At 41.1% G+C, this 13176-nt stretch overlaps 1 protein-coding gene across 1 annotated transcript; it reads left to right on the top strand.

Annotated features, from left to right (window-relative positions):
• Positions 1 to 8236: 8236 nt before the first annotated feature.
• LOC140732516 (interleukin-6-like) lies at positions 8237 to 9730 on the top strand. The gene is made up of 6 exons (XM_073055285.1): positions 8237 to 8361; positions 8468 to 8559; positions 8655 to 8803; positions 8915 to 9028; positions 9312 to 9458; positions 9557 to 9730. The coding sequence occupies exons 1-6, from the start codon at positions 8237 to 8239 to the stop codon at positions 9728 to 9730; spliced, it is 801 nt and encodes a 266-aa protein (XP_072911386.1).
• The last annotated feature ends 3446 nt before the right edge of the window (positions 9731 to 13176 follow it).

Below are 13176 nucleotides of genomic sequence, written 5' to 3'. Positions count from 1 at the left end.
CTATCCCTTTCAACACTCAATAGGTTTCTCTGAGATACCTCCTCATTCTTCTAATTTCCAGCGAGTACAGACCCAGAGTCATCACATTGTCCTCATATGATAAACTTTTCAATCCCAGAATCATTATTGTGAACCTCCTTTGAACTCTTTCCAATGTCAGCACAACCTCTTTTAGAAAAGGGGCCCAAATCTGCTCACAATAGTCCCAGTGTGAACTCATCAGTATCTTATAAAGCCACAGCATTACTTCCTTGTTTTTGTATTCTAGTCCTCCCAAAATGAATGCTAACATTACTTTTGCCTTCCTCATCACCGAATCAACTAATAAGTTAACCTTTAGGGAATTTTGCACATGGACTCCCAAGTCGCTTTGCACCTCAGGGTTTTGAATTTTCTCCCCATTTAGAGAATAGTCTGTGCTTTTATTCCTTTCACCAAAGTGCATGACCATAAACTTCCCGACACTGTATTCTATCTTCTTTGTCCATTCTCCTAATCTGTCTGACCATCTGCAGCCTTCCTGCTTTCTCAAAACACCTGCCCTTCCACCTAACTTCATATCATCTGCAAACATGGCCACTGAGCCATCAACTCCATCATCCAAATCAACAACATAACAATGTAAAAAGAAGTGTTTGAACTCCGACCCCTGCTGAACACCAATAGTCACTGGCAGAGAAACAGAAAAGGCTTCCTCTATTCCCAGTCTTTGCCTTCTCCCAATGCTTTATCCATGCTGGTATCTCAAAGTCAAAGTACATTTATTATCAAAGAATGTATAAATTCTTTCTGCAATACACTGGGTTCCTATCTTTTTAAGCAGCGTCATGTGTGGTACCTTGTCAAAGGCCTTTTGAAAATCCAAGTACACAACAGCACAGATTCTTCTTTCTCTATGCTCCTTGTTATTTCTTCAAAGAACTCCCACACATTTGTCAGGCAAGACTTTCCTTTAAGGGAACCATGCTGAATTTGACCTACTTTATCACGTGCCTCCAAGTATCTTAAAACCTCATCATTAACTACCGACTCCACCATCTTCCCAACGACTGAGGTCAGGCTAACTGGCCTATAATTTCCTGGCTTTTGCATCCCTTCTTGAATAGTGGAGAGACATTTGTAATTTTCCAATCCTCTGGAACCATCCCAGAATCTCGTTTTTCTGTAAAGATAATTACCAATGCTTCAACAATCTCTTCAGCAAACTATTTCAGAACTCTTGGTTGTAGTCCATCTGGTCCAGATGTATTCTCTACCTTCAGAGCTTTGAGCCATGTCATCTGAGTAACCTTGAAAACCGCAATTTAACCCTAACTTATTTACAGGACAATTTATACTGACTAATTAATCTACATGGTGCATTTTAAATTGTTGGAGGGAACTGGAGCTCCTAGGGAAAATTCACACATTACAGAGGATCAATCCAGACTGCATGGCTCAATGATTAGCGGCATTGTGACTTGATTAGCAGCCGGTGAACTCAGCTGATGGCATCACTTAACATATCGAACATGGTCATAGGTACAGATGCAATCAATAGTTAATGTATTGTGTACTCAGAGAATCAGCTCACACAAACACTATCCTTGGGCATCTGGCTCCCTGTCTTTAGAAGGTTTTGGAATATATATGTTAATTAGTTTGTGCCAGCATTCAGACGTGTCTCCCTCTGTAGAGATGAAATTCAATGGAAGCATTGTCAACCCAAAATACTGAAGTAAGCAATGTCAATGTAACTCTTGAAATTGTATTGTACGATCTACTGATTTTAAAGGAACTTTTGAGTTTAAGAGACTCTATTGCGAGTGTGTCCAGAAGAATGCCTGCTTGTTGTGATGGATAAAGACTTCTACATGTATCACCAGCTTCAGTATCTCTCTGGTCACTTCAATCACAGTCACAACAGCTTCAACTGCATAGAGCACTTAGTTTGTGCCCTGATGTGGAAGAACAGATTTGTTCTCCAGTTTTGTTTTCCAAATGAGATTGTCACTTTGTTGCCTCTGAGTTATTGCAGGTGGTTATGAACAATATGAGGATATTGCAATTTGGGATGCAGATTGACGCCAAAATCATTTCATGCTAGCACTTTAAAATGGAGAGAAGTGGAAGGTGAGCCCATTAATCTCGGCCCTGAAGTAAAGAAAATTTTGAATATCTGTAGTGCATAACTGGAATATTTCAAAATTTCAAAAATCTGTCCAAAGTTCAAATGCCTTCATCTATACTAATTGTACAATTTTGAGGGCAATTTTTTCATTGTAATCAACAGACCCAGATGCAATGTACCCTGACTTCTAAGAGAATAAAAGGAAGAAAAAGCAAAGAATGGCAATTTAAACCCTTAGGTCCTTCTGTAACGTTCAATTTGATCATAGCTGGCCATCCACTTCAGTTCTTGATCTCTGAAGCATCAGAAAGTCTACCTCCTTCGTGATATTTTTAATGATTTAGCTTCCCTTGTTTTCTGCGCTAGAGAATGCCATAGGTTCACTAGCCTCTGGTTGAAGTATCTTCTGATTTCAGTTCTAAATGGCACACCTTACATTCATTTTATCATGTTTGAATTTACATGGTTTACATGAGAGCCACTCTCATTCTTCCAGACTCTGGTGAATATAAGCCTAACTGATCCATTCTATACTATCAGTCATGCCATCCTGGGAATCAGTGTGGTAACCATTGTGGGACTTTCCATTGCCAAAAACATCCTTCCTCTGATACAAGGCCAAAACTCCAATGGAGTCTTATCTAGGTCCTGTGCAATTGCAGTAAACTGTCCTCATTCCTGCCGTTGAGTCTTGTCACCATGAAGAGCTACAAATCACCTCCATTGCTAAATTCTTGCTGCAATTGGTGAACAGGGACAACCAAGCCTCTGTGCATTTTGACCTTTCCTATCTATCACCATGCAGATAATCTCCGTTTTTGTTTTTGAAACAGAAGTGGATAATGTGAGACTTGTAGGCATAGACTAAGTAATAAATATAGCGCATAGAACAGTGCACAGTACATGCCTTTCAGCCCAGGATTTTGTGCTGACCCTTTAACCAACTTCAGGATCAATCAAACCCTTCCTTCCCACATACCCTCCATTTTTCTTTCATCCATTGCCTATCTAATAACCACTAATGGCCCAAATATATTTACCATCACCATCACCCCTGGAAATCTGCCCTCTGTGTATAATAAACTACCCCTAACATCCTTCCAACACTTCTTCCAATCACCTTAAAATTATGCCCTTCCACATTAGCAATTGCCTCCCTGGGAAAAAGATGCTGACTGTCATCTCTATCTAAGCGTATAATCATCTTATCAAATCACCTTTGATCCTCCTCTGCTCCAATGGGAAAATCCCATGTTGCTCAACCTTTTTACATAAGACATGCTTTCTCATCCAGAAAGCACCCTGGGAGATCTTCTCTCCGCTTTCTCTAAACTTTCACATCCTTTTTATAATGAGGCAACCGCAACTAAGCACAATACACCATGTGGTCTAATCAGAGTTTTATAGAGCTGCATCACTACTTTGTGGCTCTTGAACACAATCCCTTGTCTTGCAACTAACACACTATACATCTCCTTAACCACCCTATCATATTACAAGACAACTGTGAGGCATCTACGGACTTGGCCCCCTGGAGCCCACTGTTCCTCCACACTTTTAAGAAACTTACCAATAGCCTTGTACTCTGCCTTCAAGTTTGATGTTCCTACGTGCATCATTTTACACTTTTCTGGATTGAACTCGATTTGCCACTTTTCAGTCCAGCTCTGCATCCTGTCAACATCCCATTATAATTTATGACAAACTTCTACACTATCCACAACTTCATGTCATCTACAAACTTAGGAACCCACCCATTCAGTGCCATATGCAAGTTGTTTATAAAAATCACAAAGAGCAAGGTTCCGCAACAAAACCCTGTGGACCAGCACTAGTCCTGGACCTCTAGGCAGAATGCACTCCATCCACCACAACCCTCTGCCCTCAGTGAGCAAGAAATATCTGAATTCATGCAGCCATGTTTCCCTGGATCCCATGTCTACTGAATTTCTGAATGAAGCTACAATGGGGAACCTTGTCTAATCTCTGTAGTGTATTGGGAAAACTACTGGAAATAATTATGAATTTAACAATAATTATGAAGTATTAAAGTTAATATAGAGGGGCACAGATCAGTTCAAGTCTGTATACATTTGCTAATGATTGATTCACCTAATTTGATGTTTACAAGAAGTTACATGGAGAATTTGAGGGAGACAATCACATGAATTTTGCTCACTTTTAATAAGAATCCGGAGAATCGGTGGTCCATGATGTTAAAGCCATAGAACCGTAGAACATTACAGCACAGAAACAGGCCTTTTGGCCCTTATTGGCTGTGCTGAACTGTTTTTCTGTCTAGTCCCACTGACCTGCACCTGGCCCATATCCCTCCAAACCCCTCTCATCCATGTACCTGTCCAACTTTTTCATAAATGTTAAAAGTGAGCCCACATTTACAACTTCATCTGGCAGCTATTTCCACATTCCCACCACTCTCTGTGTGATGAAGTCCCAACCTAATGTTCCGTTTAAAGTTTTCCCCATTCACCCTTAACCCATGTGCTCTGGTTTTTTTCTCCCCTAGCCTCAGAGGAAAAAGCTTCCTTGCATTCACTCTATCTATACTCATCATAATTTTATATACCTCTATCAAGTCTCCCCACATTCTTCTATGCCCCAGGGAATAAAGTCCTGACCTATTCAACCTTTCTCTGTAACTCAGTTTCTCAAGTCCAAGCAACATCCTTGTAAACCTTCTCTGCACTCTTTCAACCTCATTTTTACCTTCCTGTAATTCGGTGACCAATACTGCACACAACACTCCAAATTCAGCCTCATCAATGCCTTATACAACCTCACCATAACATTCCAACTCTTATATTCAATACTTTATTTATAAAGGCTAATGTTCCGAACGCTTTCTTTACTACCCTATCTACCTTTGACGCCACTTTTAGGGAATTTTATATATGTATTTCTAGATCCTTCTGTTCTACAGCACTCCTCAGTGCCCTACCATTTACCTTGTATGTTCTACCTTGGTTTGTCCTTCCAAAGTGCAATACCTCACACTTGTCTGTATTAATCTCCATCTGCCATTTTTCAGCCCATTTTTCCAGCTGGTCCAGATCTCTCTGCAAGCTTTGAAAACCTTCCTCACTGTCCACTACAACTCCAATCTTTGTATCATCAGCAAATTTGCTGATCCAGTTTTCCAGATTATCATCCAGATCATTGATATAGATGACAGGTAACAATGGACCCAGCACTGATCCCTGTGGCACATCACTAGTCACAGGCTTCCACTCAGAGAAGCAATCCTCCACTACCACTCTCTGACTTCTCCCATTGAGCCAATGTCTAATCCAATTTACTACCTCACCATGTACACATAGCGACGGAATCTTCCTAACTAACCTCCCATGTGGGACCTTGTCAAAGGCTTTACTGAAGTCCATGTAGACAACATCCACTGCCTTCCTTTCATCCAGTTTCCTTGTAACTTCCTCAAAAAACTCTAATAGATTAATTAAACATGACCTACCATGCACAATGCCATGTTGACTCTCCCTAATAAGTCCCTATCTATCTAAATACTTGTAGATCCTATTTCTTAGCACTCCTTTCAATAATTTACCTGCAACCGACATCAAACTTACCAGCCTATAATTTCCCAGATTACTATTAGAACCTTTTTTAAACAATGGAACAACATGAGCTACAACATGAGCCATGAAATCCAAGCCAAATAGATACAAGAAGGGAACTGGAGAGGGTGCAGGAAGATAATAATAAGTCGAAGATAAGCCTTGAGCTTAAAGATAACATTTGATTATGCATAGAAACAGGCCCTTCATTGAGTCTAGTTACTTCAATAGCAGAACAGCAGCAAGAGGCAAATGGTCCACATCCATTATTTCTTATATTTTGAGGATAAAATCAATGAGGTATTGATGGAAGAAATGGGGAAAACAGCCTTTTTAATAAGTCAGAATGAAGGGACTTAATATTAAAATAAATGGTAGAAAATCTAGAGGGAGATCTTTATCCCGAGAAAGTGACAACATGGAAATTATTAGCTTATAATGGGTGTGCACGTATAAAGCCTGTAAGGCTATAAATATGTTAGATGCCACAATTTGTCTGATTTGTTCTTTTTCATCCTTTACGGATAATTCACTCAATAGATTCCTTCTGTGACTCTTAGTAAAAGTATACAAACATGTTAGAAACATAGGAAATGTTATGACAATAATGTAATCATATTAGACAAAATTCCAGCATAGTAATGAAACTACTGTATGTTTTAATATATTTAATAAATGAAGATATTATAATTTACACCATTGATCAAGTCTTAGTAAACATATACTGTGCCTGGAAAAAGTATTCAGCGCCTATTCCTTTGTTCACATAAATGAGGATTACAACCAGGGATTTCGGTCAATTTAACTGAGCATTTGTATTTGTGAATCTCATGCTCCTTTTTTCACAGTAGAATCCAAAAAGCAGGGACATTTGTAAATCATGAAAAATTAAAAATTCAAAACTCAAATGTCAGCAGTTCAAAAGTATTCATCCCCATTTGCTCAGTGCTTAGCTGAACCACCTCTCACAGGTATTACAGCTGGTAGTCTTTTTGGATAGGTCTCTGAGTTTTACACAATGGAATGGAGTAAGATTTCCCCATTCCTCCTTGCAAAATTGCTCAGGATGTGCCAGGTTAGTTGGGGAGCGGCAGTGGACAGCAATCCTAGAGTCTTACCAGAGACGCTCTATCAAGTAGAGGTTAGCACTCTGACTGGACCACTCAAGGACATCAATTTTCTTCACTTGAAGCCATTCCATGATTGCTCTAGCTTTGTGCTTTGGGTCATTGAAAGCTGAAAGACAAACTTTCTCCCCAGATTAAGCTTTCTGGCAGAAGCTAGCAGGATTTTTATCCAGGATCTCTCTATATTAATCCAGGATCTCTCTGGTCATCGATCCTGACCAGATCTCAAGTTCCTGCTGCTGAAAAGCATTCCCATAGTATGATGCTAGCAACACACTTTATGCTAGAGATGGTGTTACCTGGCTCCTGTGCAGTATTAGATTTACACTACACATACCACTTTCCTTTGAGGTTAAAAAGTTCCATTTTACTCTCATACAATTATAAGACCTTCTTCCACATTTTGGCTGTATACTGCAAAGTCTGTATGGGCATGTATATGCCTTTTATTCAGTGGTGTGTGTTACATAAATCTAATACTGTGCATCAGCCAGGTAACACCATCCCTATTGTAAAGTATGGGGAAGATAACATTGTGCTATGGGAATGCTTTTCAGCAATAACACCTGGAAATCTGGTCAGGATTGATGGGAACATGAAAGCTGCTAAATATTGAGAGATCCTGCATAAAATTTGGTTGGCGTCGGCCAGAAAACGAAAACTGGAGAGAATGTTTGTCTTTCAGCAGGACAATGATCGGAAGCACACTGCCAGAGCAACCATGGAGTGGCTTCAAATGAGGCAAATGGATGTTCCTGAGTGGCCCAGTTCAGTATTGATCTTCATCCAATTGAATATCTCTGGCAAAGCCTCAAGATTGCTGATCACAGCCACTCCCCAATTAACCTGGCACAGTTTGAGCAAACCTGTCAGGAGAAATAGGTAAATCTTGTGCAAAGATAATAAAGACTTATCCAAACAGACTATTGGCTGCAATAGCTGTGACAGGTGGTTCAACTAAGTGCGCAGCAAAGGGGATGAATACTTTCAAACTACTGACTTTTCAGTTTTTGAAATTTTAGTTTTTTATGCTTTACAATTTACCCCGTTTTTGGACTTTATTGTGAAAAAGGACTATGTGATTCTCAAATAAGAATGGTCAATTAATCAAAATCCCTGCTTGTAATATTGATTAATGTGAACGAAGAGTTGGGGGCTGAATACTTTTTCATTGACCTGTACAGCACGAGCAGGAAGTTTGAACCGAGCCTCATTGGTAGTTTTAAATTCAAACCATAAACATGTAATCGATAATAATCAATTAGATTCCGATTCCTGGTCCTTCGTACTAGAACATTATTTTTGTTGGGTGTAGTGATTTTGCAGTGATTCTTTTCTGTCTGTAAGAGTGATCAGTTCTCAAAATTTAATTAAAGGGTTTCGTAATATTGCGGTCTCCATTCGCAGTTATGGAAGGTGAACGATTGGTATCGTCACTTGGCATTTCCACGTTTGACCAACACGCCGATCAACCACGATTATCCCGATCGATCACGTCAGAAGGAAGAGAACTGGAGTGGAAATCATCTGCAACGTAGAGGAAGGACAGCCACATGGGAAGGAAGAATCCAACAGTGACTAATAGGTGCTGTAACACAAACATTGTGAAAAAAACATTAGTAACTGGATTTTCCCCAAAGGGGGCGATTAATAAATAGTGGGGAGAATGGAGCTTGGGGAGTTAAAGATCGAACATCTTTGTACGGGGAGGACAACATGGGACTTGCTGAAAGTCAGTGAATAAAGCTTCCGGTTATCAGTTCAAATCATTTCGGAGCGGTTGCAGGAAGCGGGAATTCTTATTCCGTTCTGTCTCTTTCCCTGCAGGTTTTTACCTTCTACTCCTGGTGCTCTGTGGAAGAGTCGCCACTTTCCCGCTGACGGAGCGGACCGCTGCAGCCGCCCCGGGCTGCGCAACCTGCGACTCCCTGGCGCTGCAGATCCAGAGCTCAGCGGCCGAGCTCCGGGATGCTCAGGTGAGTGAGTACGAGGAGGCGCCCCGCAGACTTTGTCCTGGTCTTCACTTTGCAGCTGACTTATTCGCTGTCTGATCTCTCTCCACCCCTCCCGTCCCCCCTCTCCCGCAGCTGTGTGAGTATTTCTCCTTCTGTGACGGGGACCAGGGATCGCTGCTCACCCACGACTTCAACCTGCCGCAGATCCGATCTCAGGACCGATGTACAAAGATCAGTTTCCATAAGGTGAGTGAAGCCCGAAGGAGCAGCCGTTTCCTTGTAAAATAGGGCATTTCAGTCTATAGAAAAGTGTACCTCTAGGGAAAACAAAAAGGAGTAGGCATTTCGCTCGTAGTTTACGATAGTCAGGTTCCAACAAAGCAGCGTTTAAACCAATTTGCTCAACCCGGCAAAATTGTCAATTTTACAAACGAGAATTCTGGAATTCATATAAATTCAGCTGCAAGTCGTCAAAACTGAAGAGCCCGAGCCAAGATTATTTCTTACTTGTAGTATTTTTCCTGTTTAGGAAACGTGTCTCAAAGCGATTGCAAAAGGCCTCCATAAATACAACCCTTTCTTATTGCTGGTGGAAACATCCATCGTGCGTTCAAGTGAACAAATAATATGGATGCGGTCCAGTACCCAATGCCTCACGGAACTGATAATGCACCAGGTAAGTGTAAACGAAGCGGCGCGATTATGGCTGCGGCAAACCCATCTGAAACTATGGAGACTCAAGTCACAAGCCCTGCTGTTCTCTTTATATTTCAGTTGAATGTCGAGTTTGGCATCAGTACCGTGAGCGAGAGCGAGATGGAATCATCTGCCTTAGGCTTAGTGTCAACAACAGAGTGGAACAGACAAGTGAATGCGCATATTATCCTGCGAGACTTTGTCCGGTTCATGGAGAAATCAGCCCGAGCTCTTCGCTTTATGAGTCTGTGAAAGTGGGCTCACCGCTAGAATTGGCAGAATTACATTTTAAATATACCACGATATATTTATTTATTTATTTATCTATTTATTTCCCAGTGATTATTAACTAGGTGGAGTGACAGAAACAAAAGAACGATAACATTACGGAATTGGTTGGACATGCAAGCCCAACCTCTCTCCGTGATTTCTGCTCCACACCCGGATTTTTAAAAATTATCCTGTTAGTATTTGGAGTGCACGTTTTGTTCGCGACTGATAAAAAAGCTTGCTCCTACTGACACACATATGCCACACGTAGAGTGGTCAGAGCAAAGTCAGCTTGGGAGTTTGCAATTTTTTTCAGTTCCATTAACCGTGCAACGTGTAAAATATGGTTAAACAGAGGCAGTAACCGCCTTAAAGTATGAACGTTCTAGTTCAGCATTTGGTCGTACAATTGTAAAAGTTACAGAGGTTAATCTGTAAAAGAAATGACATCGTAAACTTAAGAAGTTGTATGTTAGCTATTGCTGGCAAAATGTTATTTACACTGTTTAATTTTATTTATATTTATTTTGACTAATTCAACATTTAGAAATATTTTAAAACTATTGCATTTATTTATTGATATTTATAACGTAGACCATAAGAGTATTGTCTTTATTTTTGAAGTATCAGAACCTTTGATTTGGATATATTTAATAAACTATAAATATGAAGAGATTTCAAGTTAAGTTTCATTCTGGCTGTTATTATTTTGAAAGATATGTACAGAGAGCAAATGTTTCCAGAGATACAGTGAATTTGCTTGAATTTGCAAAAGTAACGCGGAGTGCTTTCTGTGAATCAGGAAGTGATCCCCACAGTACTTCTGTACTACGGAGAGCGTTCTAACTGGCATCGCCAACCGGTAATGCGGGGGATGGGGGATTGGTGCTGCAGAGAGTTGTAAACTTAGTCAGCTTCATCCTGGGCACCAGCCTCCGATGTATCCAGGACATCTTCAAGGAGCAATGCCTGAAAAAGTTGGCCCCATCACCCCAGGACATGCCCTGCTGTCGTTGCTACCATCGGAGAGGAGATACAAGAGCCCGAACGCGCACACTCAATGATTCAGGAATAGCTCTTCACCTCTGCCATCTGACTTCTGACTGGAAATTGAACCCATGAACACTATCTCACCACTGTTTTTAATTTTATTTCTGCACTGCTTATTTAATTTAACAATTTAATATATTTACTCCCTGTAATTCACAATTTTTTCTCTATTATTATGCATTTCATTGTACTGCTGATGCAAGGACAATAAATTTCACAGGATATGTTGCTGATATTAAATCTGATTCTGAAATGTTATGTTCACAAGCCACTAGATGGGGTGTGATCAGAGATCATATATACACCCAGAGGCCACTTTATTAGGTGCCTCCTGTAACGACAACATGCAGTGAGTGGCTGTTCTGTGGGTGAAAACGCCTTGTTAATGAGAGAGGTCAGAGGGGAATGGTCAGACTTGTTCAAACTGACAGGAAGGTGTCAGTAACTCCAGTGACCATGCATCACAACAGTGGTGTACAGAACAGCAGCCCTGAATGTACAACATATCAAGCCTAGAAATGGACGGGCTACAGCAGCAGAAGACAATGAACGTACCTTATTAGTGGTCACTTTATTAGGCACAGGAGGCAGCTAACAAAATAGGCACTGAGTGTAACTGATTATTACTTTCCTAGCCTCTCTAATGTCCCTGGCTATCCTGATTACTAGATCTGGTCTTACTGACTCCTGCTTTCTCCCATAACTGCTCAGACAAAACTCCCCCCAGCAATCTTGGTCAGACCTCCACCCTTCTAGCACTAGTGAATTTTGCTACAGGATGGGAACCAGAGAACCAGAACAGATAGTGGGGAGACTGTGGAGACCGGCGTTGTTAAGACATCAGACAAAGTCTGGAATCAAAAGATTGAGCATTGTGGAACAAATGTCCTGAGCTTTGTATAATTTCAGTGCAAGTATTGTAGGAAAGGCAGATGAGCTCACAACATGGATCAACACCTGGAATTATGATCTTGTAGCCAATAGTGAGACTGGTGCAGGAGGGGCAAGTTTGGCAGCTCAGTGTTCAGGGGTTCCGTTGTTATTGAGGTGACAGGTCCAGAGGGATTAAAGGAGGAGGGGTGGTGTTCCTAGCCAACGGAAATATCACAGCTGTGCTCTGCCAGGACAGCCTGGGGAACTTGTCCAGTGAGGCTGAGAAATAAGAGAGTATGCAGACACTGGAAATCCGAGCAACAGACACAAAATGCGGTCAGAACTCAGCAGACAAGGCAGCATCTGTGGGAAAGAATAAACAGTGACGTTTCAGGCCAAGACCCTTCATCAGAACTGAAAAAAAACATGGGAAGTCCATCTCATCCAATAAGTCCAATAAGAAAGGTATGACCACGTTAATGGGGCTATATCGTAGACCACAAAACAGCCCAAGGGATTTAGAACAACATATTTGCAGAGGAAACTTTTCACATATTGACTGAGTGTTGGGGTCCGGTCTGGAGCCCGCCTTTCGGGTCTTGCTCCGGTCCGCGGAAGCCGGACTCCGGGCCTTGCAGCCGGCCCTCCTACCACCCGGAGCCATTGGATCATCTTGGCTTAAGGAGATACATCTGTTGCCCATTAGGGGGCAGGTGTTTATAAGGGGCTCGGGGACTGAGCCTAGTTTGGGGGTCGTCCAGCTCTGAAGCTGGTTTAACCTGCTCTGTATCCTGCTTCGCCTTGTTTTCCTGCTTCTCGTGTGCGCTGGTCCCGCTGTTCCGCCGTCTTCGCCTTGCCCGCGCTGTCGCGCTATCTGCTTGATTCTCCCTATTTACCGGTGTAACCCTGCTACTCACCCTGGACCTAACTCCCTTTTGTTCCTTTGCTTCCGTTGTGTAAGCCAGGCCGTCGCCGTTACCCCTCGGGTGGTTCTGTCCCTTCCTGTCCCTTTCCTCCATCGGGGAAGCCCGTATATGGTTTCAATTTCGGAAATTTTTTGGGTTGAATCAATTTGTTTTAACTATTCCTATTGTATCCAATTTCTTTTTTCATCCTTCTATTATAGACCAAACTTATTCAGCTTGGAAGACTAAAGGATTACTACGATTTTCCGATTTATTTTTGGATAATTGTTCAAAAGACATAAAACAATTATCTAATAAATATAATTTGCCTAGATTTCATTTTTTTTAGATATTTACAGATTAGGAATTTCTTAAACACTGTACTTCCTATCTTTCCAACTCTTGAGTCTTTGGGTATTTTGGAGAATTTGTTAGAACTAAATCCTTCTCAGAAAGGTGTAATATCAAATCTCTACAATATAAATATGAAAATACGTTCAGAGCCCTTCTATAAGATTAAAAATGATTGGGAAAGAGAACTTAACCTTACTATCCCTATTGAGAATTGGGATAAAATTCTTCAATTAGTCAATTTATCAT

Source organism: Hemitrygon akajei, chromosome 8 (genome assembly GCF_048418815.1).
Source record: "Hemitrygon akajei chromosome 8, sHemAka1.3, whole genome shotgun sequence".
NCBI classification, from domain to species: Eukaryota; Metazoa; Chordata; class Chondrichthyes; order Myliobatiformes; family Dasyatidae; genus Hemitrygon; species Hemitrygon akajei.
The sequence above is the reverse complement of the archived record's forward strand: the minus strand, read 5'-3'. Positions and strand labels throughout refer to the sequence as shown.

Bases quoted from the DNA above. Each gene is read 5' to 3' on its own strand.
- LOC140732516 (XM_073055285.1), top strand. From the start codon at position 8,237: ATGGAAGGTGAACGATTGGTATCGTCACTTGGCATTTCCACGTTTGAC. The intron at 8,362-8,467 runs GTAGAGGAAGGA...TTTTCCCCAAAG, and splicing joins GAGTGGAAATCATCTGCAAC to GGGGCGATTAATAAATAGTG. The intron at 8,560-8,654 runs GTCAGTGAATAA...CTTTCCCTGCAG, and splicing joins CAACATGGGACTTGCTGAAA to GTTTTTACCTTCTACTCCTG.